The sequence below is a fragment of the Prionailurus viverrinus genome, chromosome B1 (assembly GCF_022837055.1).
Source record: "Prionailurus viverrinus isolate Anna chromosome B1, UM_Priviv_1.0, whole genome shotgun sequence".
Classification (NCBI taxonomy): Eukaryota; Metazoa; Chordata; class Mammalia; order Carnivora; family Felidae; genus Prionailurus; species Prionailurus viverrinus.
Genome location: NC_062564.1, coordinates 39,973,256 through 39,999,421, shown reverse-complemented (window position 1 = coordinate 39,999,421; position 26,166 = coordinate 39,973,256). Strand labels below are relative to the sequence as shown.

The window sequence follows — 26,166 nt, the reverse complement described above, 5'->3', positions numbered from 1 at the left end:
ATTTTTTGTTTACTGTCTCAGTACTTAGCAGTCAGGATTTGTGGTCAGAACAGACAGGTATTTGGATTGATTCTAGATTGAGATTTTGCCAGGAAGAAGAAGGAATGGGCGTAAGAGAAGTGATGATATTGGCAAAAGTTATCAACATAATAGACCGTGAAAAATCTAGGCTAGAAAGAGAAGGTAGTTGGTTAAACAAATGATGAACCATGGAAGCTAAATCAGTGGAGGAAGATTGCAGAAAATAAGATGATGTTAGCAAAATAAAGAAGAGTAAATGTGAGCAGACAAAAACAAGAATGTTTACTATAAAGTCTAAGCAGAATAAGAAAGAAAGTGATGGGTTCCGACTGGAAACCTGGGAGAAAGGAGGGAGGTAGAGGGCCTGGAAACCTCAAGCGGAGAAGCACGTAAACTAAACATAATTGAATGAGAGAGCAGGGATGACAAAAGGTTGTGTTCAGAGTGTAGGACACGTAGGTTTTTATTCAGAAGTGTTGCTGTGTTATGAGGAGGACTTAACTGCAATAATGGGAAAAGGAAAAAGATGGGGAGGAGATCACTCCTAGTATTTCTGCCACCTGCCTCCAAGTCAGATACCACCTCTCTGATAATCTGTCACAGCCCTTATCACACTGTGATGGTTTTTTTCACTTGACCTGTGCTACACCCATGGTTGGTAGCTTCTTAAATATTTCAGAATTATAAAAGGTGATTATTGTAGATGGTAAAATAACGATTTTTCCTTTTTATATTTTTAATGAATTATATCTTCTCTACCATGGGATTATTTTTTCAGTTGGAAGAAGTCTTAAAAGTCTTTTGATTAATATTGTCACAATAAAAGCATAAACATTGAAGCCAGTATTTTTTGCTCTTCCTAAGATTTTTTTCCCCCCTAATTATGCTAAGGGACTTTGAACTCTTCTCATCCCATTAATATAGAGCAGTGATTCTTAAACTTCAGTATGCATCAGAATCAGCTGGAGGACTTTATTAAACATGTTGTTGAACCCTAACCCCAGAGTTTCTGAGTCAGTACATCTGGGCTGGGACCTGGTAATTTGCATTTCTGATGAGTTTCCAGACAATGGTGATGCTGTTGTTTTGAGAACTTCACTTTGAGAACCACTGATAAGAACAAGGTACAGTTGAACATAACATTTCAGGTCACTCCAGATTGGGATTAAAGGCTGAAATTATAAAATCTCTCAACAGAACATCCCCACATTTCTAATTGTCCCCCTTTCTTTTGTCCTTCAGACAGAACATAAGAAAGAAGCAACAGAAAATTGAGACCATTTGGGTCTGCCCCTGACTTTTGTCACAATCAGATTTTATCTTTTTCTCCCCTAGCCCCTCACACTTTATGGATCCTTTCTCTTTGCAACACAAGGGTGAGAGAGGCTAAGACATAGATTTGTGTGTGCATGTGTTATAAACATCAGCCAATTCATTTTGGCTTATATTGATTTATATTGATGTTGACCATATTTATTCTTTAGAAATAGTTACTTGTGTTGTTGTTGTTGTTGTTTTTTTTAACTGAAAAGTCAGTTTTAAAATAGTTAGCCACTTCTTAAACTAAAAGACTTGTCTTTTTAGTGATAAGAATACTTGATTCTTATGACTGGGCCTACAGTGAAAATGAGCACCAGAATTTAGACCTATAATTTTATTTATTTTTAATGTTTATTTATTTATTTTGAGAGAGTGTGAGCGTGCACATGAGCGTGGGGGGAGGGGCAGAGCCCAGCTGTCAGCCCAGAGCCCAACGTAGGGCTTCATCCCACAAACCATGAGGTCATGACCTGAGCTGAAATCAACCAACAGAGCCACCCAAGTGTCCCCTGGACTTGTAATTTCAAATGAAGGCATTATTCTATAATGAAAAAATATTCCAGACTGAAAAGTTTTAATGTGTAAGAAAATGTTCCTTTTATGTTTGTGTTTTCTTTTTCATTTTTATAATTTTATGGTGATTTGGGTATTCGTGTTGTTATGTAAGTACATTTTATATGATGTCTTTTTTGCCACATAGTTACAATCATTTAAATCTTAATTTCAGCTGATGAGTAAGGAATCTCCTGTCTCTGCTGGAAATGATGCCTATGTTGACCTTGATCGCCAGGTATCTCATCTTGCATTGTTTTTATCCATGCAGAGATTGAAAAGAATAAACCTTATATATTCACAAAAAGAATGTTTCATTTGAAATTGCTTATAGAATATATTGGTTTAATTCGTTGTTTTTTACTAAAATTCAAGAGCTTAAGCTACTTTACTAGTGGATATTACACATTAGTAATTACATTTGTAATTTGTAATTAAAATATTGCATAACCCACTCTAACTTAAAGTCATTGTAATTCGTATTTCCTAGTCATGATTTTTCTTTTTCCATTAGTGATATCTTTCTTCATGCTACATTTAACACACAGCATTTTCTGGAAAATGGCATGCATTTAATCTTATGATTTATTTATAATACAAAATACCTTTTATTTCACATTATTCTTCCTTTATCTTTGTGAGAAAGACCATTTACCCTTTATCTTTGTGACGAACAGTCAACAGATACTTAAATACATTAAGGAATGTACTATATTTTTAAAGGAACTCTGTGGTGTATTCTTGTGGTTTTAACCAAAAGTTATTTTGTAATTTTAATTACTACTTTTCAATAGAATACTCTTAGTTACATTGTCAGTTTCTATGTTCCAACTATCCTGGGACATCTGTCCCAAAGGGTGAACAGATATCTTCACATTACCCTCTCTCATTTCTTCCCCATGGTCTCTTAATGTTTTGTAGGAAAATCTTTGGACATATGATTTTAACCTAAGTTGTAATTTGCTTCCCTTACTTTGTGATGTTAGGTTTTAAAGGTGTTACTTTTTTTTAAGTTTATTTATTTTGAGAGAGAGAGAAAGAACGCATGTGTGGGCATGTGAGCAGGGGAGGGGCAGAGTGAGAAGGAAAAAAAGAAAATCCCTTAAGGGGGGGGTCCGGGGTGGGGGGGGAGGCTGGAACCAGAGATCATGGCCTGAGCCTAAATCAAGAGTCTGACTCTTAATGGACTGAGCCACCCAGGCACCCCTAAAGTTTGTTACCTTTATGAATTTTTTTGTATCTATATTACACAGAAGTTTGGTCATGTGAAAGGAAAAGCCACTATAATTTTTTAGCCAATTTTTCTTTTTTTAAATTAAGTAATTAATTTTAATTAATTAATTTTTTCATGCTTTGCTAACTTAGAGTTTATATAATAATGGGACACAACTTAGAAGTGTTTGGTTTGTGTTGAGAATCAGAATAATAATAATTTAAAAACTGTTATGCAAACTAAAGGTTTAATATGACTGAAGAACTTGGGTTGAAATACATCGGCTATATATTTCAACTATTGAAACCCCTATCCTCTAGCACATGCATATTTTATCAAGGTAAAATTTCTCACTTATTACAGAATCAACATTACCAAGAATCATGTAGCCCAGATAGGCAAATGTAAGAAAACTTGATAAGAGGAAAGTACCAGATTCAGAGTACAGAAAAAACAAGACTTAGGACTAGAAGATACTCAGTTAGAAATGCCTTCTTTTGACTCTCCAGAAGGATTCTCCATTTCTCCCTGCCCCTCAGAAAGAAATGGGATGGAAATGTTTTAATTCTTTATTGTACCTATGTAATTATTAACTGTTGCTACTTCATATTGAAATGTTTATTGTATCTCTTTTTTTGTAACTAGTTGAAGAAAACTACGGAGGAACTAAATGAAGCTCTGTCAGCAAAGGAAGAAATCGCTCAAAGGTGCCATGAACTGGATATGCAGGTAAGAGATCCGTTCTGTGTACTACCTATTTGAAATGCACCATTATAAGTAACACCAGATATACTGTGTACTACCATGTAGTATAGTTTGGCTGTAACACAACCCTAATTAAAGAGAAAAAAAGGGAAAGCAGGTTTTTGATTAAAAATAGACTAATCAAATATGTTAGTTTTCTTTCCTTCTTGCAACCCTATTAGATTGATAATAACTGAATGAAAATGGCATAAGGACCCAAGAAAAGAAAGGAAGGATATCAGTGCTAGCTTTAGGGAGGAGTGGAGATTTTTAAAAGCCCTGATTGTAGTGTTTTCCAGTATCCATAGTATAAATACTCTAATTTACATGCAGGCCAGCTTCTTGTAGAGCATGTGACTCTTGATTTCAGGGTTGTGAGTTTGAGTCCCATGTTGGGTACAAAGATTACTTAAAAATCTTAAAAAAAAAAAAAAATTAATAGGGTAGGTAAATTTCAAGAAGTCACCAATAAAAAGACAGAAAGTAAAGTGAAATTAGTCAGAGAAAGACAAAAATCATATGACTTCACTCGTATGAGGACTTTAAGAGACAAAACAGATGAACATAAGGGAAGGGAAACAAAAATAATATAAAAACAGGGAGGGGGACAGAACAGAAGAGAATCATAAATATGGAGAACAAACTGAGGGGTTGTGGGAGGGGGGATGGGCTAAATGGGTAAGGGGCATTAAGGAATCTACTCCTGAAATCATTGTTGCACTATATGCTAACTAATTTGGATGTAAATTTTAAAAAATAAAAAAATAAAATTAAAGAAAAAACAAAAAAGACAAAATAAGAAAAAATATTTGGGATTTACCTCAAAATTAAGGAGGTTGGGGGGCATGGAGAGAGGTACAAATAAGACATAACTGACCATGTTTTGATGCTTGTTAAAGCTGGGTTATGAATATACTTAGTTCATAATATTTTATAATAGAAGCACTTTACTTTGAAAGGCAAAGGTGTTGGTCATTGCTTTGGATGCACATAGGAGGAAGTATAATCATAGCACACTTGTTGGGTTAGAAGGTAAATAATATTATCTGGTCACAATAACATTAAAGTTATACACTGGGATTGGTAAACTACACCTTGTCATCTGTTTTTGTAAGTAAAGTTTTATTGTAGCACAGCCTTGCTTTTTCACATCTTGTCTATGACTGCTTTCATGCTGTAAGGACAGAGTTCATGCCACAGAGACCTATGGCTCTCAAAGCCTAAAATATTCACTGCTTGATTCTTTACAGAAGAGTTTACCAAACTTGGTATAGACATACTGCAAAGTGAATGGCAGGGTTGCAGACAGGTTATGAGAATAGAAGGGGTTGCCCTCTGACACACTTAGTTCTGCAGAAAATAGTAGTAATACACTTGATACTTGGATTTCTAATGTAATAATATAAACCAATTTCAACATTTAGAATTGTCCTAGAGAGAAATGTTATTATGAAAGTAGAGGTGCAGGTGATAGTAGTTGAGAAGTAAACTAGGATAGGAGCCATGAGGAACACTAATGTTCTTGTCTTACCAAGAAGTCAAGAACCACTTCTTTGGTACAGCAGCTATTACATGGCTGGCTCCTTCTAGTCATCCAGTCTCAGCTCAAAATCACATGATTAATTTGGCATAAAATATGTATTGGGCACTTAAATGTGTGAAGTACTAAATTAGGCCTCCCGGAAAGGCTTTCCATGGTCCTGTGGTCCGTGGTCCATATAGTAGGCAGATGAGTGAGTGCATAAATGGGTGGGGGATTGAGTGGAAGGAGTTAATAAGTAGTTAGGATTGCAAAGGTGACCAATGAAGGAAACAAGAATAGCTGTTTGTGGAAAGGAAGGATGGCACAAGTTGCTATAATTTAACCTGTCCCAGGAGAAAGTCACTAGATAATGTCTGATGTTGATAAATCAAGAAATAGAAGTGTAAAACATTTAGAGATGTAAAATAACAACCCAAGACAGTAAAATTAGGAATAGTTAAAATTAGTTGTCTGTTAGAAGCAGAAGCACTCTGCGGGAAACTATAGCTTTTTTATGATAAACCCCTTTTTTGTCTGATTTTTTTCTTAAATCATGTTTAAGTACCATTTTTTATTACAAGCATACTTAGGAGTTATTGTTCCATACTGCTGCAATAATGCTGGTATCCCAGTAAAGCAAGTCAAATGAATTATCTGGCTTCCTAGTGCGTATAAAAGTTATGTTTATCCTTTATCGTAGTCTGTTAAGTATGCAATAGCATTATGTCTAAAAATGTAGGGGCACCTGGGTGGCTTAGTCAGTTAAGCGTCCGACTTCGGCTGAGGTCATGATCTTGTGGTCTGTAAATTCGAGCCCCACATCGGGCTCTGTGCTGACAGCTCAGAGCCTGGAGCCCACTTTAGATTCTGTGATTCCTTCTCTCTCTGCCCCTCCCCTGTTCACTCTCTCTTTCTCTCTCTCTGTCTCTCTCTCTAAAAAAATAAACATTAAAAAAATTTTTTAAATAAAAACAAATGTATATTCTCTTTCTTTCTTTTCTTTTTTTTTTTTTTTTTTTTTTTTTACAAATGTATACACTTTAGGAAGACTTTATCGCTAAAAATTGCTAACCATCATCTTAGCTTTTAGTGTATCATAATTTCTTTTGCTGGTGGAGTGTTTTGCTTCAGCATTTATGGCTGCTGATAGACTGATCAGGATGATGGTTGCTGAAGGCTGGTGTGGCTGTGGCAGTTTGTTAAAATGAAATTTGCTCCATCAATTGACTCTTCCTTTCACAGATGATCTCTTTGTAGCATGTTATGCTATTTGATAACTTTAGCCACAGTATATCTTCTTTCAAAATTGGAGTCAGTCTTTTCAAACACTACTGCTGCTTTCTCAACTGTTTATGTGATACTTTAAATCCTTTGTTGCCATTTCAACAACCTTCACAGCATCTTCACCCCAAGTCACTTTTCCACCCCAAGTCACTTTCTTTGCTTGTCCCTATGGAGCAGCTACTCATTTATTAAAGTTTTATCTGAGATTGCAGTAGTTCAGTCCCATTTTCAGGCTCAATTTCTTTTTTGGTTGGTTTGTTTGGTTGGTTGGTTTGGTTTTTGTTTTTTTTTTTTAGAGAGAGCACACGTGCCAGGGAGAGGGGCAGAGGGAAAGAGAAAGAGAATTTTTTTTTTTTTAATTTTAGAGAAACAGCATGCAAGTGGGGGAGAGGGGCAGAGAGAGAGAGAGAGAGAATCTTAAAGTCTAAGCAGGCTGCATGCTCAGTGAGGAGCTGGACGCAGGCTCCATCCTGTGACCTGGATCATGCCCGGAGCCAAAATCAAGAGCCAGATGCTCAACCCACTGAGCCACCCATGTACCCCCAAGCTCCATTTCTAATTCTAGTCCTCTTGCTATTTCCACCATATCTGCAGTTACTTTCTCCACTGAAGTCTTGAACTCCAGAATCATCCATGAGGCTTGGGATCAGCTTCCTCCAAACTTCTGTTAATGTTGATTTCTTTTTTTTTTTAACCTCTTCCCATGAATCATGAATGTTCCTATTGCCATCTGGAATGGTGAATCCTTTCCAAAGGTTTTCAATTCATTTTACCCGGGTCCATTAGAAAAAGTATTATAATCTGTGGCAGCTACAGTTTTACCAAATGTGCTTCTTTTTTTTTTTTTTTTTAATGTTTATTTATTTATTTTGAGAGAGCCACAAGCACAAGTGGGAGAGGGGCAGAAAGAGGAGGGAGAGAGAGAAAATCCCAGGCAGGCTCCATGCTGTCAGTGCAGAGCCCAACTCAGGGCTCGAATTCACGAACTGCAAGATCATTACCTGAGCTCAAATCACAAGTTGGACGCATAACCAACTGAGCCACCCAGGTGCCCCCCAAATGTGTTGGTTAAATAATAAGACTTGAGAGTCTAAATTATTCCTTGATCCATAGTCTACAGAGTGGGTATCGTGTTAGCAGGCTTGAACAGTAATCTCATTGTACTTCTCCATCAGAGCTCTTGGGTCACCAGGGGCATTGTCAGTGAGCAGTAATATTTTTGAAGTCATCTTTTTTTCTGAGCAGTAGGTCTCAACAGTAGACTTAAAATATTTAGTAAACCATGTTGTAAGCGGATGTGCTGTCATCGGGACTCTGGTTCCATGGGTAGAGGACAGGCAGGGCAGATTAAGCATTAATTCTTAAGGGCCTTAGGATCTTCAGAATGGTAAATGAACATTGGCTTTAACTTCAACTCACCAGGTGCATCAATGTTTAATAAGAGAGTCAATCTGTCTGTTGAAGCTTTGAAGTCAGGCATTGACTTCTCCTGTCTAGCTGTGAAAGTCCTAGATAGCCTCTTCTTCCAATAGAAGAGAATTTCTCATCTACATTGAAAATCTGTTTAGTGTAGCCACCTTCATGAATTATCTCAACTCCTTAATTTCCTGGATAATTTGGTGTCTGTCGCTTCTATATCAGCTCTTGCTACTTCATCTTGCACTTTTTGTTATGGAGGTAGTTTTTCCCTTTTACTTCATGTACCAACCTCTGTTGGCTTCAGACTTTTCTTCCGCAGTTTCCTCACCTCTCTCAGCCCTCATAGAGTTGAAGAGAGTTAGGGCCTTGCTCCGGATTAGGCTTTGCCCTAAGGGAATATTGTGGCTGATCTCTCCAGACCACTAAAACTTTCTCCATATCAACAATAAGGCTATTGTTTCACTTTCTTATCATTTGCATGTTCACTGGAGTAGCTTTAAACCTTTAATTTCTTTCAAGAATTTTTCCTTTGCATTCACAATTTGGCTACACTGTTTAATACAAGAAGCCTGGCTTTCAGCCTATCTCGGTTTTCAACGTGCCTTTCTCACTAAGCTTAATCATTTCTGCCTTTTGATTTAAAATGAGAGATGCGCAGCCTTTCACTTGAACACTTACAGGGTATAGTAGGCCTAATAATTTCAGTATTTTTGTGTCTCTGAGTATAGGGAGGCCTGAGGAGAGAGATAGACTAGTGGGGGAGGAACAGCTCGTCAGTGGAGCAGTCAGACCACACTCAACAGTTACCAACTAAATTAACCATTTTATATGGGTGTGTTTGGTGGCACCCCAAAGCAATTACAATAGCAACATCGAAGATCACCGTAACAAATACAATAATAATGAAGAAGTTTGAAATATTATAAGAATTATCAAAATGTGACAGAGACATGAAGTGAGCAGTGCTGTTGGAAAAATGGTGCCTATAGACTTGAGACTGGATTGCCACAAACCTTCAATGTGTAAAAATGGCAGTACTGAGGAGTACAGCAAAACAAGGTATGCCTGTAGTCTCCGTTTTCCGTGTGTGTGAAAAGGACTTTTGCCAAATACACAGGCATACATCATTTAAAAAAAAAAAAAGGTGCAGAAATGGATGAAATAGTCCAGTGACATGGAATAGAGCCACTGCTCTCTTCTGAGACAAGACTCGCGCATTTATAGAAACCTGACAAATTATAGAGCTGGCATTTTAGCTTCATTCATTTATTCAACAAGTGTTACTGAGTGCCTTCTGAAGAGAGTGTGTGAAGTGGATATCAGTCTGAAGAGGCCTTAGAAGCCTTTGTAAAGATTTTGACTTTGAATAAGTGGGAAGTCGTTGGAGGATTTTGAGCAAAGTAGTCATGTGAGCTGACTTTGTTTAAATGGATTATTGTGACCAGTGTATGGAGAATAGACTAAAGGGAGGCAAGGGCCAAATTTAGAAGACTAATTAAGAAACCACTGCACAAATCCAGGCAAAAAAAAATTATGTTAGCTTAGATTGGAATTTAGGGCTTGTTAGGAAGTGGTCAAAATATGTTTGAAGCTATAGCCAATGATATTTTCTTACAAATTGGATGTGAGTATGAAGGAAAGATGTTAAGGATTATGACTGAGCAACTGGAAGGACAGAGTTCCTTTTCACTGAAATAGGAAAGACTGAAGGGAATGAGAGTGAGAAGCGATTAAGAGCTCCACTTGGACAATTTAAATTTGAGATGCCTGTTAGACATCCAAGTGTAAATGATGTCCAGTTTAGGCATGCAGGCTAGAAATAGAAATGTGCAAGTTATCACTGATCAAGGACGTTTATAGCCATGAAACTGGAAGCCATCACTGTATGTAAAGAAGAAAAGCTGTAGGGTAGTCTAATGGCAGAGAAATAAAGAGGAATTGACTAAGGAGACAGGGAAGCCTGGTAGGCTGGTATAGAAACCAGGAGAGTAAGGGGTCCTGGTAGCCAAGTGAAGGAAATGCTTCAAGGAGGAGTATGTGATCAGTTGCTTCAAACATTGATTGATCGCAGTGACATGGAGGTGTCAGTAGTGATCTGATGAGCAGTTTTGTAGAATGGTAGGGCCAATAGCCCAGCTAGAATGAGTTCAAGAGAAAGTGGAGGATGGGGAGCAAGAATTAGAAATGGCAGTTAACTTTTGTTATTACAGCTTTATTGAGATAAAATGAACGTATAATAAACTGCTCATATTTGAAGTGTACATTCAAAACTGTTGACATATGTATGAATGTGTGAAAACATTACCACAATTGATATAATGAACCCATCACCCTCAAACATTTTCTCATGACTCTGTATTCCCCCTCCAGTCCCCAGCTCTGCTTTGTCACTATAGATTTGTTTGTATCTTCTTGAATTGTATATAAAAGGAATCATACATTGTATACTTTTTTGTCTGATTTTTTTCATTATTTTGTGATTCGTTTATGTTGATGGTATCCATAGTTAATTCTTTTTCATTGCCAAATAGTATTCTCTTATATGCACATACTAGAATTTATCCATTAACCTGTTGATGAACATTTGTGTTGTTTCTAGTTTTTCTCTATTACAAATAAAACAGCTGTTAACATTCTTTATAAATCTGTGTGGCCATGTGCTTTAATTTCTCCTGAGTAAATAAATACTGCCTAGGTCATGTAGTAGTTGCATGTTTAATTTTTTTTGAAAACACAAAGCTGTTTTCCAAAGTGCTTGAAACATTTTACATTGTCACCAAAAGCGTATGAGACTTCCATTTATTCTACATCTCTGCCAACACTTGGTATAGCCAGTATTTTTTATTTTAGCCTTTCTAGGAGTGCATTGGTAGAACATTGTGGTTGTAATTTACATTTCCTTAATGATTAATCATGAGTATCTTTTTGTGTGCTTAGTTGCCATTTACATATCTTACTTGGTGGACTATCTTTTCAGATGTAAAGAATGAATTCCTGCTTACTCTTATATATTGCTCTGCTGTGCAGTATTCAAAGGTAGTGTAAATGTTTGCAGTGGAGGTTGATCAAAACAGGCTTTAATTCATAATGGTAATTCACAAGTGATTGTGCTGATGCCAGTGTAATTGGAAGAAATAATTGCTGTCTTCCTATATTCTAACAGGTTGCAGCATTGCAAGAGGAGAAAAGTAGTCTTTTGGCAGAGAATCAGGTATTAATGGAAAGACTTAATCAATCTGATTCTATAGAAGATCCGAACAGTCCTGCAGGAAGAAGGCATCTGCAGCTCCAAACTCAATTAGAACAACTCCAAGAAGAAACATTCAGGTAAAAGACCCCTCACTAAAGTCTATCCGTTAAAACATTTGGTAATTGTCTTTTAAAGTTAAGAATATAGTGTTAGGACTATAACACTAGGTGGCTGCAAACCACAGGAGGATGTAAAATAAACAACTTCCCCAAATCTTCCCATGTGACACGAAGGTAACTTCATACCTAGGAAAAATTCTATCAAAACCACACGCTCAGTATTACCTGAAAGACAGTATGCCTCAGCTGTTCTTGTGAGAAAAGCAAACAAGAACCACACATCCCATACACCTGTCCCACCCCATCCTGCTAGGTGCTTTGAGGCAAGTAAAAGGCAGATTAACAAAAAATTAGAGAAAGACAGAAAAAAACAGGGCCTGAGGGTAAGGGAAGTTGGAGACATCATCAGAAAGATTAAACTCACTCAAAATCTGAAATCAGTTTTAAGACAAAAAAGAGATTAAACCACAAACTGCAAGGAAAAGATTTCAAAGTCAAGTGAGTTGCCTTAAAGGACCAGATACCCTGAAAACATAGTGGCACTAACATAAAGAGATTGGTGCCCTTTGCAGGTACTTGGTTTAAAGGGACACAATAAAAAGGCCGGGTCCATGATTTATAGAGATAGGCTTATTTAAAGGGCAAGCTAATTTAAAGGGACTGTTTTCTAAACACATCTTCTGGGAGAGGAAAAGGCTAAGAGGAAGGGAGAATCACCCTTTGGCGATTGGATGGTGAAAGGGAAAAGGAGAGAAGGAAAAATTTGGCATCCTGCCAGATAAAACAGACCCACACAATTGAAGGATTTAGCAGTAAGACATATATTTTGCTTTAACAGGAAAAAACAAAAAACTATATTTAAGTCTTTTCTGAAACCTTAGAAATAGTCCATCCCCTGTGGTCTACATGAGCAATTCAAGATATGGTCTGTGGGCCCCTGCAGGTTTGCAGAGACGCTTTCAGAGAGGCTTCCAGCCCATCCCTTTTCTACCTACATGTCTGTGCAAGGGTGGATTTCCTTCATACATTTCAGCCAAAAAGGTGTCACAACAGGTGAATATAGAAATAGCTATGACAGCCCAGCTGTTTCCTGTGAGACTGGATTATTTGAATCACAAAAATGTAAAACATCACCACTCTTCTCCCTATTTTTGTGTTTTAGGATATACAGTTATTTTTCATAAATGATGTGTTGTCTATATTGATATAATAGTTTTATTAACTGTCCTTTTCAATATATTTAGGTGTTTCTGTTTTAAGTTTTAAATATGATAAGTAAATATCCATAGATAAAACCTATGTAAACAAAAGTTCTTTCAAATGTCAGTAATTTTAAGAGTGTGAAGAGGTCCTGAGACCAAAAAGTTTGAGAACTCTTCATCTTAATCTTGACCTTCTAAGACAGAATTGGTAGATAGTAAAATCTAAGTATGACTGTACCCTTTTGTTTCTAAATTATGGCTAGTTTTTTTTCTGTTTTGTTTTGTTTTGAAGGGGGGTTGAGGGGTGGACGGGGGGGGGGGGGGAGAGAGAGAGAGAGAGAGAGAGAGAGAGAGAGAATATGAGAATGAGAATGAGAATGAATTCCATGCAGGCTCCGCACTGTCAGTACATGGAGCCCAACGCAGGGCTCTAACTCCTGAACTGTGAGACCATGACCTGAGCTGAAAGAAAGAGTTGGATGCCTAACCAACTGAGCCACCCAGGTGCCCCTAAATTGTGGCTAGTTTTTAAAGTATGGTTTGGGGAAGTGGTATTTAGAATTGTCCTGTGTATTCATTATGAAGGATATAGTGTCTAAGTCTTTTATTTGTTCCAGAATACATGTTGTAGTACATATTGCAATTATTATTTTGAAGCGCTTAAACAATTCAAGTACTTATCAGCACTACATATTTATACCTCTTAGTATTTATTATTCCTTATAGTCAAATATAATTCTTCTGGGTTATCTGTATTATAACCTTGTATCTTTCATATTTTTTCTTTTTTGAGCATTGATACGAGCTTTAAAGTTTTAACTCTCATAGATTGTTTTTGAAGAAGTTATTAATTTTAATATATGTGATAGTGGTATTGTGCTTTTAATTTTTTTAATGTTTTTATTTATTTTTGAGAGAGAGAGAGAGAGAGAGAGAGACAGAGCATGAGTAGGGGAGGGGAGAGAGTAAAGGAGACACAGAATCAAAGGCAGGCTCCAGGCGGTCAGCACAGAGCCTGATGGGGGGCTTGAACTCATGAGCCGTGAGATCATGACCTGAGCTGAAGTCAGATACTTAACTGACTGAGCCACCCAGGCGCCCCTCATGGATTTTTTTTTTAATTTTTTTTTTTAACGTTTATTTATTTTTGAGACAGAGAGACAGAGCATGAACAGGGGAGGGTCAGAGAGAGGGAGACACAGAATCTGAAACAGGCTCCAGGCTCTGAGCTGTCAGCACAGAGCCTGACGCGGGGCTTGAACTCTTGGACCACGAGATCATGACCTGAGCCGAAGTCAGCCGCTTAACCGACTGAGCCACCCAGGCGCCCCTCATGGATTATTTTTAATTACAAAAGGGACAATATATTTTTCTAATGGAGGGATCTGGCAGTTACCGTTTAATTAAATCATCAAACTAAGTAGCATCACCCACAGGGTACACAGTGTCACTTGTATAGTATTTTTGCCAGATATTTAACCTGAATGTAATCATCAAGAAATAATCAGAATAAGGAATATCCTTAAAGATGGGCAAGACTACTCAAAAAAGTCAATAAAATAGGAGTTTATTTTTTCTCTTTATTTTTTTATATTTTTTAAATGTTTGTTTATTTTTAAGAGACAGATTGCAAGTGCGGGAGGGGCAGAGAGAGAGAGAGGGAGACACAGAATCTGAAACAGGTTCCAGGCTCTGAGCTGTCAGCACAGAGCCCGACCTGGGGCTCAAACCCACAAACTGCGAGATTATGATCTGAGCTGAAGTCCGACACTTTAACTGACTGAGCCACCCAGCTGCCCATCAAAAAAGTCAATGTTATAAAAAACAAAAGGAAGGAAATACAAAAGGGATAATACAACTAAAGATAATGTGAAAATTTTTCTTTGGATCCTGGATCAAAGTGGAAAGAGGGAACATTTTTACTACAGTTGGATAAATATGGACTACATATTAGATAAATTAATATTAATTGTCTTAGATATAATGATGGTATTGCGATGATGAATAAGACTATCCTTACTGCTGTAGTATTTAGGGGTGAAGGGTCATGACCTCTGCAGCTTCCTTTATGATAGTTCTCAAAAAAAAATGTACGTGTGTATTTTATGTATGTGTTTACCCATAAAGTGAGAGAAAGCATATGAGGCAAAATGTTAACAACAAGTAGATGAATCTAGCAAAGGGTGTGCAGGTATTCATGAACTAGTCTTTCAAATTGTAGATTTCAAATATTTAAAAGTAAATAGTTGGGGGGGGCGGTTAAATCCAATTTTCTAGACAATGATAACATTTGGAGCATAAGAATTTACTTCCACTTTTCCTTCCCTTACATCAAACCCAACAAAAATAATTTTAAAAAATACTAACATCTGATATATGAGTATTTTTTAAATAATCCTAAATACACAACAGCAACTTCAATTGGTACTTTATTATAATAAACTTTATCCCAGGATCGTTAACCTGTTATTAAGTCTATTACAATAACAATTTAACAATGTTAAATTTCTTATTTTAGCTCTTTCAATCCATAAGTTAAAGGAGAAGGAATAGTACAAAATAAGGTTGGTGTGTGAAATTCTCAGTAAAGAACAAGATGATAATTTGTATTAATCTAGTATTTGAGTTTTTTTCTAGACATCCCAAAAATCCTGGCTTTGCCACTTATAGCTGTGTAACTTTGGGCATGCCTCCATTTCATTCACTGTAAGATGGTTTAATAATTACCTACTTTCTAGAATTTTTGTATTAAATGAGTTAACATGTGAAAAGTACTGAGAATATTGCCTGGCACACAGATACAATTTAGTTATTTCTAGAAAATGAAATAAAAATAAGATAAAATTTTGGAATGACAAAAAGTAAATGATCATTATTTATGGATAATAGGTTGGTCCACCTAGAAAATGTGAAGTGAATCAACCAAAAGTTCTCAGAACCAGTAAACACTTAATGGGAAGAGAGTAACTATAAGACATTTGTATAGGTCATAAGATGTTCTATTAATAACTAGGTAGGATCATCAGGAAAAACTTGCTTTTGTAAGTTTATAAGTACCCAAGGAATAATAAAATTTAAAAGGAATATGAGGGACTTGTACAACAAAAACTTCTTAGTCGTACATAAAAAGTATTTCAGTGTATGGAGAACGATAACATCTGTTTGTTTACTTTGTTTTTTTTACATGTTTTTAATGGCGCATTGTAAGAATGCCATTTTCTCTTAAATTATTATATAATTTGAACTTGATTCCAATTCACATTTTGCGTTCAGCTAGAAGTATTGATGAGCAGGAGATTCCCAGAACGTTTACACTCAAAGTATAATGAGGGAGTGCTTGCCATGTCCATTGTTGAAATGTTACACACCTGTACTAATTTTGGTATTGGTGCAGCAAAGTAGACAAACCAGTAACAAATGCAGATCCAGAAAACTGACCCAAGTGTATACATAAATTTCTAATATGACAAAGGTGGCATTTTTTAATCAATAGGTAAAGATTAAATTATTTGTTAAATGATTTTGGGATAGTAGGTAAATATTTTGGCAGGAAAAGTTTGATTCCTACATTACATCATATACTAAAGTTAATTCCAGGGGAAATTGAGAATTTTAGTGTTAAAAATGAAACCCTGGGGGCGCCTGGGTGGCTCAGTCGGTTGAGCGTCTGACTTCAGGTCAGGTCATGATCTCGCGGTCTGTGAGTTCAAGCCCCACTTCGGGCTTTGTGCTGACAGCTCAGAGCCTGGAGCCTGCTTCGGATTCTGTGTGTGTCTCTCTCTCTGCCCCTCCCCCGCTCATGCTCTGTCTCTCTCTGTCTCTCAAAAATGAATAAACATTAAAAAAAATTTTCAAAAAAAAAAAGAAACCCTGTTAAATACTAACAAGAAATATAAAATATTTTTATAATATTTTATTATATATGTGTATATTTAAATTTATTTAAATTTGTATTTATTTATAGTAAAATTTATTCATTAAATTATTAAAATTTATTTATTAAATTTATTTATATTTAAATATGTTTTAAAATATTTGCAATATTTTTATGTTTTATATAAAAGAAAAAAGCTTTATAATCATACACCAAAAGTGAAAACTATAAGGTAGAAAATGCATCAATAGAATTACATAGAAATTAAGAATTTCTGTTAAATTGAAATACTTCTATAAATAAAATTGAAAGTAAATAAAGAACACCTGAGGGGGTGCCTAGGTGGCTCAGTTGGTTAAGCATCCGACTCCTGATTTCTGTGCCGGTCATGATCTCGTGGTTGGTCAGGCTCCTCACTGGGCATGGAGCCTGCTTAAGATTCTCTCTCTCTCCCTGTCTCCACTCCTTCCCCACTCAGGCTCCCTCTTTCTCTCAAAAAAAAATTTTTAAAAGTTGGGGGCACCTGGTGGCTCAGTCAGTTGAGCATCCCACTCTTGGATTTCAGCTCAGGTCCTGATTCTCAGTGTTCAGGGGATCAAACCCCACGTCAGACTGCCCTCTTCTGCCCCTCTCTGCCACTCGTATGCTCACTCACTCTCATTCTCTCTCTCTCTCTCAAATAAAAAAAATAAATAATCAACAATAAATATTTGTGACATTAGAGACAATCCTGTAAATCAAAAGGAAAGATTTATGTTAAAGCAAAATAAAATAAGAGGTATGAACGGTATTATCCATATTGAGAGGGGAAAAGACCTATGAATAGCAACCAGACTAGAGGATATACTCAAAAATGTTAATTAACAGTATTATCTACTTAGATTAATACATATTTTTTTCTTGCTTTTCTGTATTATAAATTTTCAACAAGGAACATCTGTTAATTTCATGGTCACAAATAAAACTTTAAATAAATTTTATGTTCTGTATTTGGAAAAATATTACGTGATGTCTAACTTTCTGAACAGAGGAGTGATAATCAGTTGTTATGTTTCCATAAGCCTTGGACCAGTGGAATCCATTTTCAGGATAGTTAAAACTTGAAGATACAGCTTATGGTCACAGAAGTAGGAGACAGGTTCAAGAGTGTATTCTCATGTTTTTTATTTCCTTTTGCTGTTCTAAGGAGAATTATTAGACAATAAATAGTACTTTCTTGGTCTATTTTGTTTTGATTACAGACTAGAAGCAGCCAAAGATGATTATCGTATACGCTGTGAAGAATTAGAAAAGGAAATCTCTGAACTCCGGCAACAGAATGATGAACTAACCACTTTGGCAGATGATGCTCAGTCTTTAAAAGATGAAATAGATGTTCTTAGGTAAACAGTTTTCCCATGTTTGTGACCTCTCAGGCCTGTCATCACCCAGAACAGCTCTGCCACTCATGTTATAAACTCTAGGATCTCTGAGCATAGCAGGGTATTTAACTGGGTTCAGATTCCAATGCTATCATTTATTTAACCTCTCATGTAACCATTTTCTCATCTATAAATGGAGATAATACACCTCCCACCTCAGATTTAGATGCAGAACTAAGTAAGTTTTTATTTCTAAATCGTTGGAACAGCATCTGTCAAGTAAGTAAGTGCTGTGTAAATGTTTGTTAAATAGAAACTAGTCTCCAACCATCACTAAATACTTGTGTAGCTCTGGAGCTTTTCTTATTATGACTCCTTTTCTTTAATTTCAAGTCCTCTGCTCACTCAGTCTTCCTCTTTCTCGGATACTGTCACACCCCACGAGGCATCATTTCCTTGCTGGACCAGTTTACCTGCACCTCGACTCACTTAGTGAGAGAACTAAGTGCCTTCACTCTCTGCCACCTCAATTTGCCACCATTCCACTTGTATAATCTCTTTTGTCGGATCATTCCAGCCATTTACACTTTTGCTCTTTGAATACTGAGAATGAATAGAGAAAATCACATAGTGATACAGTTTTGTCCTACTACAAAGCCATGATCTTTACTCTTCCTTGGGCTCTTACCTGTGGTCCACCATTCTGCTGCTCATGATAGATAGCTCTGTCTCCCATTTCTCTCATAGCTAGCACCTATTTCCATAACTCTTTTCACCTGGACACCCACCCCCCACCCCACCCCCCCACCTCTCAATGCTTTAGTCTCAGTAGATGACATTGTCTCCTACTGCATCAAGGAAAAACCATGAGCTGTGGGGACTCTCCATGCCCTGTACTTCCTGCACCTCTAACTGCCCTGCATTCCCACCTATCTTTTCATTTTTGCTTTTAGAATGTAGACTTGTCATTCTTTCTCATGTCCAGTGCTGATTTCTTCTTCAGTGCTCTGGGTCTCAATACTTCTTGCTTACACAAGGACTGTGTTCCATCTGTTATCATTTCTCTTTGCATTTGGATCTCCCACTTTAGCATATATTTATATGTTTAGGTCTCTCATCTTAGAAAAAAGACTTACTCCTCTCTCCTTCCCTCCAGAACAAATTTAGATTACACAAGGTAAAATTTACATTCTCTCCTTAACTCCTTAAAATGTGCCCTCTCCTACCCCCACTGCTGCACGGAAATGGCTGTTCCTTTGGTCACTAATGTCATTCTAATTGCCAAATCATTTGGACACGGCACAATTTATTTTGCTTCTTTGCTACATGTCACTGTGCTGGCTACCCCCCTACACACACCCCACCACCACCACTTGCTTTCCTGAAATTATATGACATTCTCCATTACAAGTTTTGCTGTAATTTTGGTCATATTTTTTAGCCTGAACAAAACATTAATCTAGAGTCACCTTTGGTCTTATAACTTCATTTGAATATGTTCTTTTCTGGCAGTCCCTCTTGGTTTAGCACTATTAAAACAGCTTTACAACTCTGGATGTGTTTCTGATTTCTGATTTCCCATCTCATTCTAGACATTCTTCTGATAAAGTGTCTAAACTAGAAGGCCAAGTGGAATCATATAAAAAGAAGCTAGAAGATCTTGGTGATTTGAGGCGTCAGGTTAAACTCTTAGAAGAAAAGAATACTATGTATATGCAGAACACTGTCAGTCTAGAGGAAGAGTTAAGAAAAGCCAATGCAGCTCGAAGTCAACTTGAGACATATAAGAGACAGGTAAAAAGAATAGTAACAAAGTTTCTTAATGATGTTTTCAAGCAAGCTTTCCATTATAATACTGTGGCTTACCAAAAATCCACTGACTTTTGTTTTCACAGTATTCTGTTTTTTACCTATGGAAACTTCGTTCTTTTTTTCTTACTAAGTTCTTAATTTTAATTCCAGTATAGCTAACATTAAAACTTAGTTCTTATCCAGAGGTTACCAACTAGTCTGTATAGCAAATCTTTTTATTGTTTTTTATTTTTAAGTTATTATGTAAACTTAAGAAATACACAAAAGTAAAAGAATAATATAAGTATCTATGCTTAAAAAAATAAAACATACTCTTCCCCTCTTCATTATAGTAACCACTATGCTGTTTTGTAGTTTTCTTTCCCGTGCATCTCTTTATTCTTTTGGTGCATATATATTTACTCACGTATGTGTATATGTATGTATGTATATATATATGTATATATATATATATATGTATGTGTATATATATATATATAGTGTAACATTTTTGACGTTTCAGAACTATATAAATGATATAGTAAAAAGACTCTTCTGTGATTTACTTTGCTCAGTATATTTGTGAAATTTGTTTATGTTGACAGGTATAGCTTTATTCGTTTCATATGTACTGCTATTCGTTTCATATGTACTGCTATACAGTATCCTGTTGAGTCATGAAACCACAGTTTATCCATTTTCCTATTGAAGGACAACATAGGATGTTTCAACATTTCTTTTAATTACAAGAAATATCACAATGAATAGTATTGAACATGTCCTCTTCTATACATGTGTGAAAGTTTTACAGCTATAAGGAATTTCTTCCTAGAGTATCTTCATTTAATGAGATACTGCTAAATTGCTCTTCAAAATGATTGTATTACTAACCAGAAGTTTGTATGAATCCCTGTTGTTCCACATCATCACCAACACATAGTATTGTCACACTTGAAATTTTGCCAGTTGGTTGAATATGAAATCGTGTCGCTTCATGATTATACTTTGCATTACCCTAATTACAAATATATTTACTGATTACATTTCTTTTGTGAATTGCTCATTTTTAATCTTCTATTCATTTTTAAAATTGTGTTATTTCTTGCTGATTTCTGAAAGTTCTTTATATGATCTTGCTATTAATCTTTTGTCAATTACACTTGCTATTTTTATTTCCTACCATTCTGTGACCTTTCTCTTTACCTTTTTTGAGATTAACTTTAAATATCTTTTTATGATATTGTCTTAAATATTTTGTCTTTTGTCTTAAATAATTTCCTACATAAAGATGTAAGACTAACCTCTGTTTTCTTAACAAAGATTTAAAGTTAGTTTTGTGCACAATTAGTTCTTTAAATCACACATAATTAATTTTTGTGTAGGCTGCTAGATTAAGGATCCATTTGAATACTTCATTGTCTGTGTAGGCAACCAGTCAACGTAGTGGCATTTATTTAGTAGTCCGTTTCTTCCACAATGACCTGCAAGTCCATCTTATCACATACCTAAAGTTTCCATCTTAAATGTGAGTTTGTTTCTGGGTACTCTCTTCTGTTTCATTGGTTTATATGTCTATTCTGACACAATACCCCACTGTCTTAGTATTTATAAATTTTTAGTAATTTAATATTTGATAATACACCTTGTTCTTTTTCAAAACTGTCTCTTAGAACTTTTCCTTACCTAAATACCCAAAACTTTTGGGAATTATAATTGCATTGACTCTTGTTGGTTAATTTGGGGAGAATTGACATCTTTATGACAATGAATGTTCCTATTTGATCAATATATCTTTCCATTTATTTAGATCTTCAGTGTCTTTCAGTTTTGTAATTTTCTTCTAAATGTCATGCACAAATTACATTTACTCTTAGGTACCTTGTTCAGATTTTGTAACTGCAGTTAGCAAAAGAAAGGATACCATTTTCAGTTTGTTGTTTATTTATGCAATTGAAATCGATGTTTATGTCATTTTACAACCATGCCAGATTCTCATATTACTTCTAGTAATCTCTGCAGTATCTCTTGTCAGAAGTCATATAAAATACAAATAAAATAGTTTTGTTTCTCTTTTTCTGTTCCATACCATTTTTTTCCTTCTCAGTCAGCATGTTTGACCTGTAATACAACTCAGAATAGAAGTAATCATATTAGGCAACCATTTCTTGTTGATTTTATACAGAATGCTTTAAATGTTTTGCCAGTGTATTAGCATATATTGTTCAGGGTGTCTATTTTAAATGGATATTAAACTTAATCAGCTCCTTTTCCTGCACTATTGAGATACTCCTATTCTGCTCTTCCTTTCTATTAATGTTGATGAATTATATTAATGGATTGTCTCTGCTTAAGCTATCCTTGCATTCCTGAATCAAAACTCATTTAGTCACTGCAGATTTATTGGTTTCACATCATTAGATTTGCTTTGTTCATTTTATTTAGAATATTTTGCCTCTATGATTCACTTGAAGATTTCTATCTCATACTTTCCTTATCTGATTTTGGCATCAAAACTATACTAGCTTAAAATGAGTTGGAGAAGATTTAGTAGAACAGCTCTGTGCACCATGAATACTGGCAAGTTTTTTGCTGGGTATATTTCTCTTTATTTTTTAAATTTATTTTTTAATGTTTATTTTTTGAGAGACAGAGAGCGTGAGCAAGGGAGGGGCAGAGAGAGAGGGGGACACAGAATCTGAAGCATGCTCCGGGCTCTGAGCTGCCAGCACAGAGCCCAATGTGGGGCTTGAACTCAAAAACTGTGAGATCATGACCTGAACTGAAGTCAGACACTCAACCGTCTGAGCCACCCAGGCACCCCCTGGGTATATTTCTTCCCAACATTTTATTACTCAATTTTCAACATACACTAAAGTTGAAAGAATTAGTTAACTTGAATGTGGACTGAGAAACTACCCAAAATAAATGTAGCCCAAAGAAACTATATGTGACATTAAAAGATGTTAAATTAAAATCAGATGATCCAATTAGAGTTCCAGAAAAGAGAACAGCAAGAAATATAAAAAGATGTTATTTGAGGAAAAGGATGCGTGAACATTGTTTTAGAACTAATGAAGGACATCAGAGGTAGTATTTACAGTGAATTACAAACTAAATAAATAAGGAATCTACAACTAGAAATATTGCAGTGAAATTCTGTAATACACTAATTCTCTCCACCTATTTCTGATCTGGAGCTTAATACACTTTGTTTTTTCAATGATAATATTTTTCTTTCCAGAAGTTCTCTTTGAGTGTTCTTTCAAACCTGCCTGATCATCTTCCTTTCTTAATTTAGATTTCCATCTTTATTTTCTTTAAGTATTAAACCTACTATTTTATAACTAATAATTCCAATCTGAAATCCTTTCATGTCTTATTCTACTAGTTTGTTGTTAATGGTGTTCATGGTGGCTTCTTTATGGCCTTTGCTCTTTCATTTGGCTCCTCTTTATCTTCAGGAATACTAGGAGGTTTTGGTTGATGTTGTATTCTTCCAAACAATGTTTTGTATATGCCAGATTTGTCACAGCACTACCAACCAGGACAACTTTAAATTAATTGCCTGGGTTAGGATTTGCTGGATAAAGCCTGTGGTAAAAATGGAAACACAAATCTACATGTTAGTAGGCCATAGTTACAAACTTTCAAGTTATACTTGTTTAAACCCAGAGCACTCACTTTATGACAGGTAAGCTTCCTTACTGATTTTTTCCAGCTAATGGATTTTTTCTTAACCTACCTGTTTACTGACTCAGTACCTTTTAGAGCCCAAGATGGTTAAACAACTGGTCTTCCTTTACATTCAAAGCTCTAGTTTCCTGGTATTAGCAGTTGGTGCTTCGTGGAACCCGTAGCTTCCATACAGACTTCCTACTCATTTCAGGCCCTGAAGCTTTCTCTTACTTTCTTGTAAGCACAGCTGTGCAATCAGGTTTTTTGTTCCCTAGCATTTCTTTTGCTTTGTGCTGAGTTTCAGACCCCTCTGTTATGTGTAGTACAGGAAATGAAAGTCTATACTGTACATTCTTTGTAATTTTGTACATTGCTACTTTGGATAATCAGATTTTAGAACCCATAATGTCTGAGCAGATTTTTGTTACTTGTTCTCTCTGTTGGGTTAGGCTGCTATATTGTACACTTTTTTTTTTTTCTTTTTGATATTTGTTGCTGGAGGGGGTAGTTTTCATAGCTCTGTGGAAGAAAATAGTGATAATTTCCAATGTTTCAAATTTTAAAAATTAATGGTACCTTTCTGTATCAGGTAGTAGAACTACAAAATAGATTATCTGAAGAATCGAAGAAAGCAGATAAATTAGATTTTGAATATAAGCGGCTAAAAGAAAAAGTTGACAGTCTTCAAAAAGAAAAAGATGTGAGTATATGTGTATTAGGCACTTTGGTTTTGAACATTGCTAAAATTAAGACAATGACATTTAATTCATATTTGGACTATAATAATTCCTTCTGTTTATAAATTTAAAAATTAGAGATCCTATTTGTTTTTAAATTATAGAAGATTTACATTTGTGTTTCAGAAATAAATGTAAAATAAAAGATTAAAAGAATGTTTTTACTTCCACTCTAATTTCTTTTGTATACTTTTATGTTTTCTACCACTTTTGTTTCTCATACATTGTTCTGCTCATGACTTTCTATAAATTTGAATAGCTTTTCTGTTTTCTGTATAATTGAGAGGACACAATTCTTTTTGTTGCTGTTCATCATATCTTGAATCTTTTAAAAATATTTTTACTTTGTCATGGTTGATGAGTATTTAGTCTTAGCTCTTTGATCTTTTTATGTCTCATGAAAAGAATGTTATATAATGTACTTTATATAATGTACTGGAGTAAATAGTTTTGTTTCTTATGTTTAACTGTGTATAACATATTGCCTTGCAAATAGTAGATATTTAATATTGTTAAATATTAAATTTGTTGTAATTTTGTCCTTTTATGATCTTTCTATGGAAGATCAAAACATGAAACATGTCCACGTTCCCTACTGTTCATCACTCTCTTAGGTAAGGCAAAGACCACTGATACATAAATTCATAAAATGTAAAGCTAACTTTCCTTATTTTTGATGTCCCTCCAGAGGTTAAGAACAGAAAGGGATTCTCTGAAGGAAACCATTGAAGAGCTTCGTTGTGTACAGGCGCAAGAAGGACAGCTCACAACTCAAGGTAAAAACATTTCAGTAGCTCAAGCAAGATCATTTATTTTTTACAGTATGAGTAGAAATTTTTGATTCATTTTAAGATGCCTGCACCAGTGGATGAAAATGAAAAACTGGTGAAGAGGCATGAAGTTGATATAAACTGTTACCCAGATTTTGTGGCAAATAGGCTATAGTTAATAAGACCAGATTTACTTGGCTTATTTTGTATTTTAATTATATGTAAATATTTGAATTTTATTAGATCAAAAGCATAAACATTTGTTAAATCATCTGTGTTGATAAACCTGGAAAATTTTATTCTGGAAAGTTTCTTATTACCTCTTTTAAAAGTCAGTCAGTGGTTTTTTTTTTCGCCTGAGATGTGAGGTGGATATCAATGCATTACAGGACTTCTGTACAAAGTAGAACTCTGCTCTTCTCACAGGGAAGGAGCAGCACTTAGCTCGAAGTTAGTCCCTTCCACTTTTGTCATCATGCTGGCAGATGTGGAGCCTGAACAGTGACTTGTACAGCTTCACAGTTTGTTCACCCCTGTTCCAGTAACCTGCCCTTGGCTTTTCAGTTACCCAAAACTGGAATTCTTCCTCTCCTCTGACTACAACCTCCTTTTTCTCCTCCTCATTCCTTCTGCCTACCGCATTTCACCTTTAACCCCCTCTCTGTTGTTCCTAAAAAAAATTTTTTTTTAATGTTTATTTATTTCTGAGACAATGTGAGAGACAGAGTGCAAGCAGACAGAGGGAGACACAGAATCTGAAGCGGGCTCCAGGCTCTGAGCTGTCAGCCCAGAACCCAATGCGGGGCTCGAACTCACGAACCGCGAGATCACGACCTGAGCCGAAGTCGGATGCTTAACTGACTGAGCCACTCAGGCGCCCCCCCGTCTGTGGTTTCTATTTCTGTTGATCAGCTCTCTTCTGGCCTCATTTTCCAGCTTACACAGCCCACCTCACAGCCATATAACTGTGTTCTGCTCACCACCATCTTTCCTTAATGGTGAAAGCTTGTCAAACACCAGTTCAGATTGGCTAAAGTTTTTTTTCTCTGTTCCAAATTAACCAGGGCCAGCTAAAGACAGTTATATATCTTTATCTTTTTTTTCCCTTTTTTAAATTAAGGTATAATTGACATAACATTGTATTAGTTTCAAGTGTACAACCTAATGATTCGATATTGGTATTTATTGTGAAATGATCACCACACGAGGTCTAATTAACATTCGTCAACATACACAGTTACAAAATTTGTTTTCTTGTGATGAGAATTTTTAACTTATTCTCAACAACTTTCAGTATGCAAATAATGTTATTAACTATAGTCACCACGCTATACATTATATCTGTGTGACTTATTTATTTTATATCTGGAAG

General features: G+C 35.7%; 1 protein-coding gene across 5 annotated transcripts in view; it reads left to right on the top strand.

Annotated features, from left to right (window-relative positions):
* Window positions 1–26,166, top strand: part of HOOK3 (hook microtubule tethering protein 3) — a 115,413-nt gene that overhangs the window by 43,930 nt on the left and 45,317 nt on the right. For all 5 annotated transcript variants that reach the window (XM_047855081.1, XM_047855084.1, XM_047855080.1 and 2 more), the window contains exons 7-13: window positions 2,069–2,131; window positions 3,752–3,835; window positions 11,239–11,402; window positions 17,702–17,842; window positions 19,414–19,615; window positions 23,877–23,987; window positions 24,713–24,800. In XM_047855081.1, the coding sequence (XP_047711037.1) occupies window positions 2,069–2,131; window positions 3,752–3,835; window positions 11,239–11,402; window positions 17,702–17,842; window positions 19,414–19,615; window positions 23,877–23,987; window positions 24,713–24,800 (853 nt within the window). The remainder of the gene's footprint in view (window positions 1–2,068; window positions 2,132–3,751; window positions 3,836–11,238; window positions 11,403–17,701; window positions 17,843–19,413; window positions 19,616–23,876; window positions 23,988–24,712; window positions 24,801–26,166) is intronic.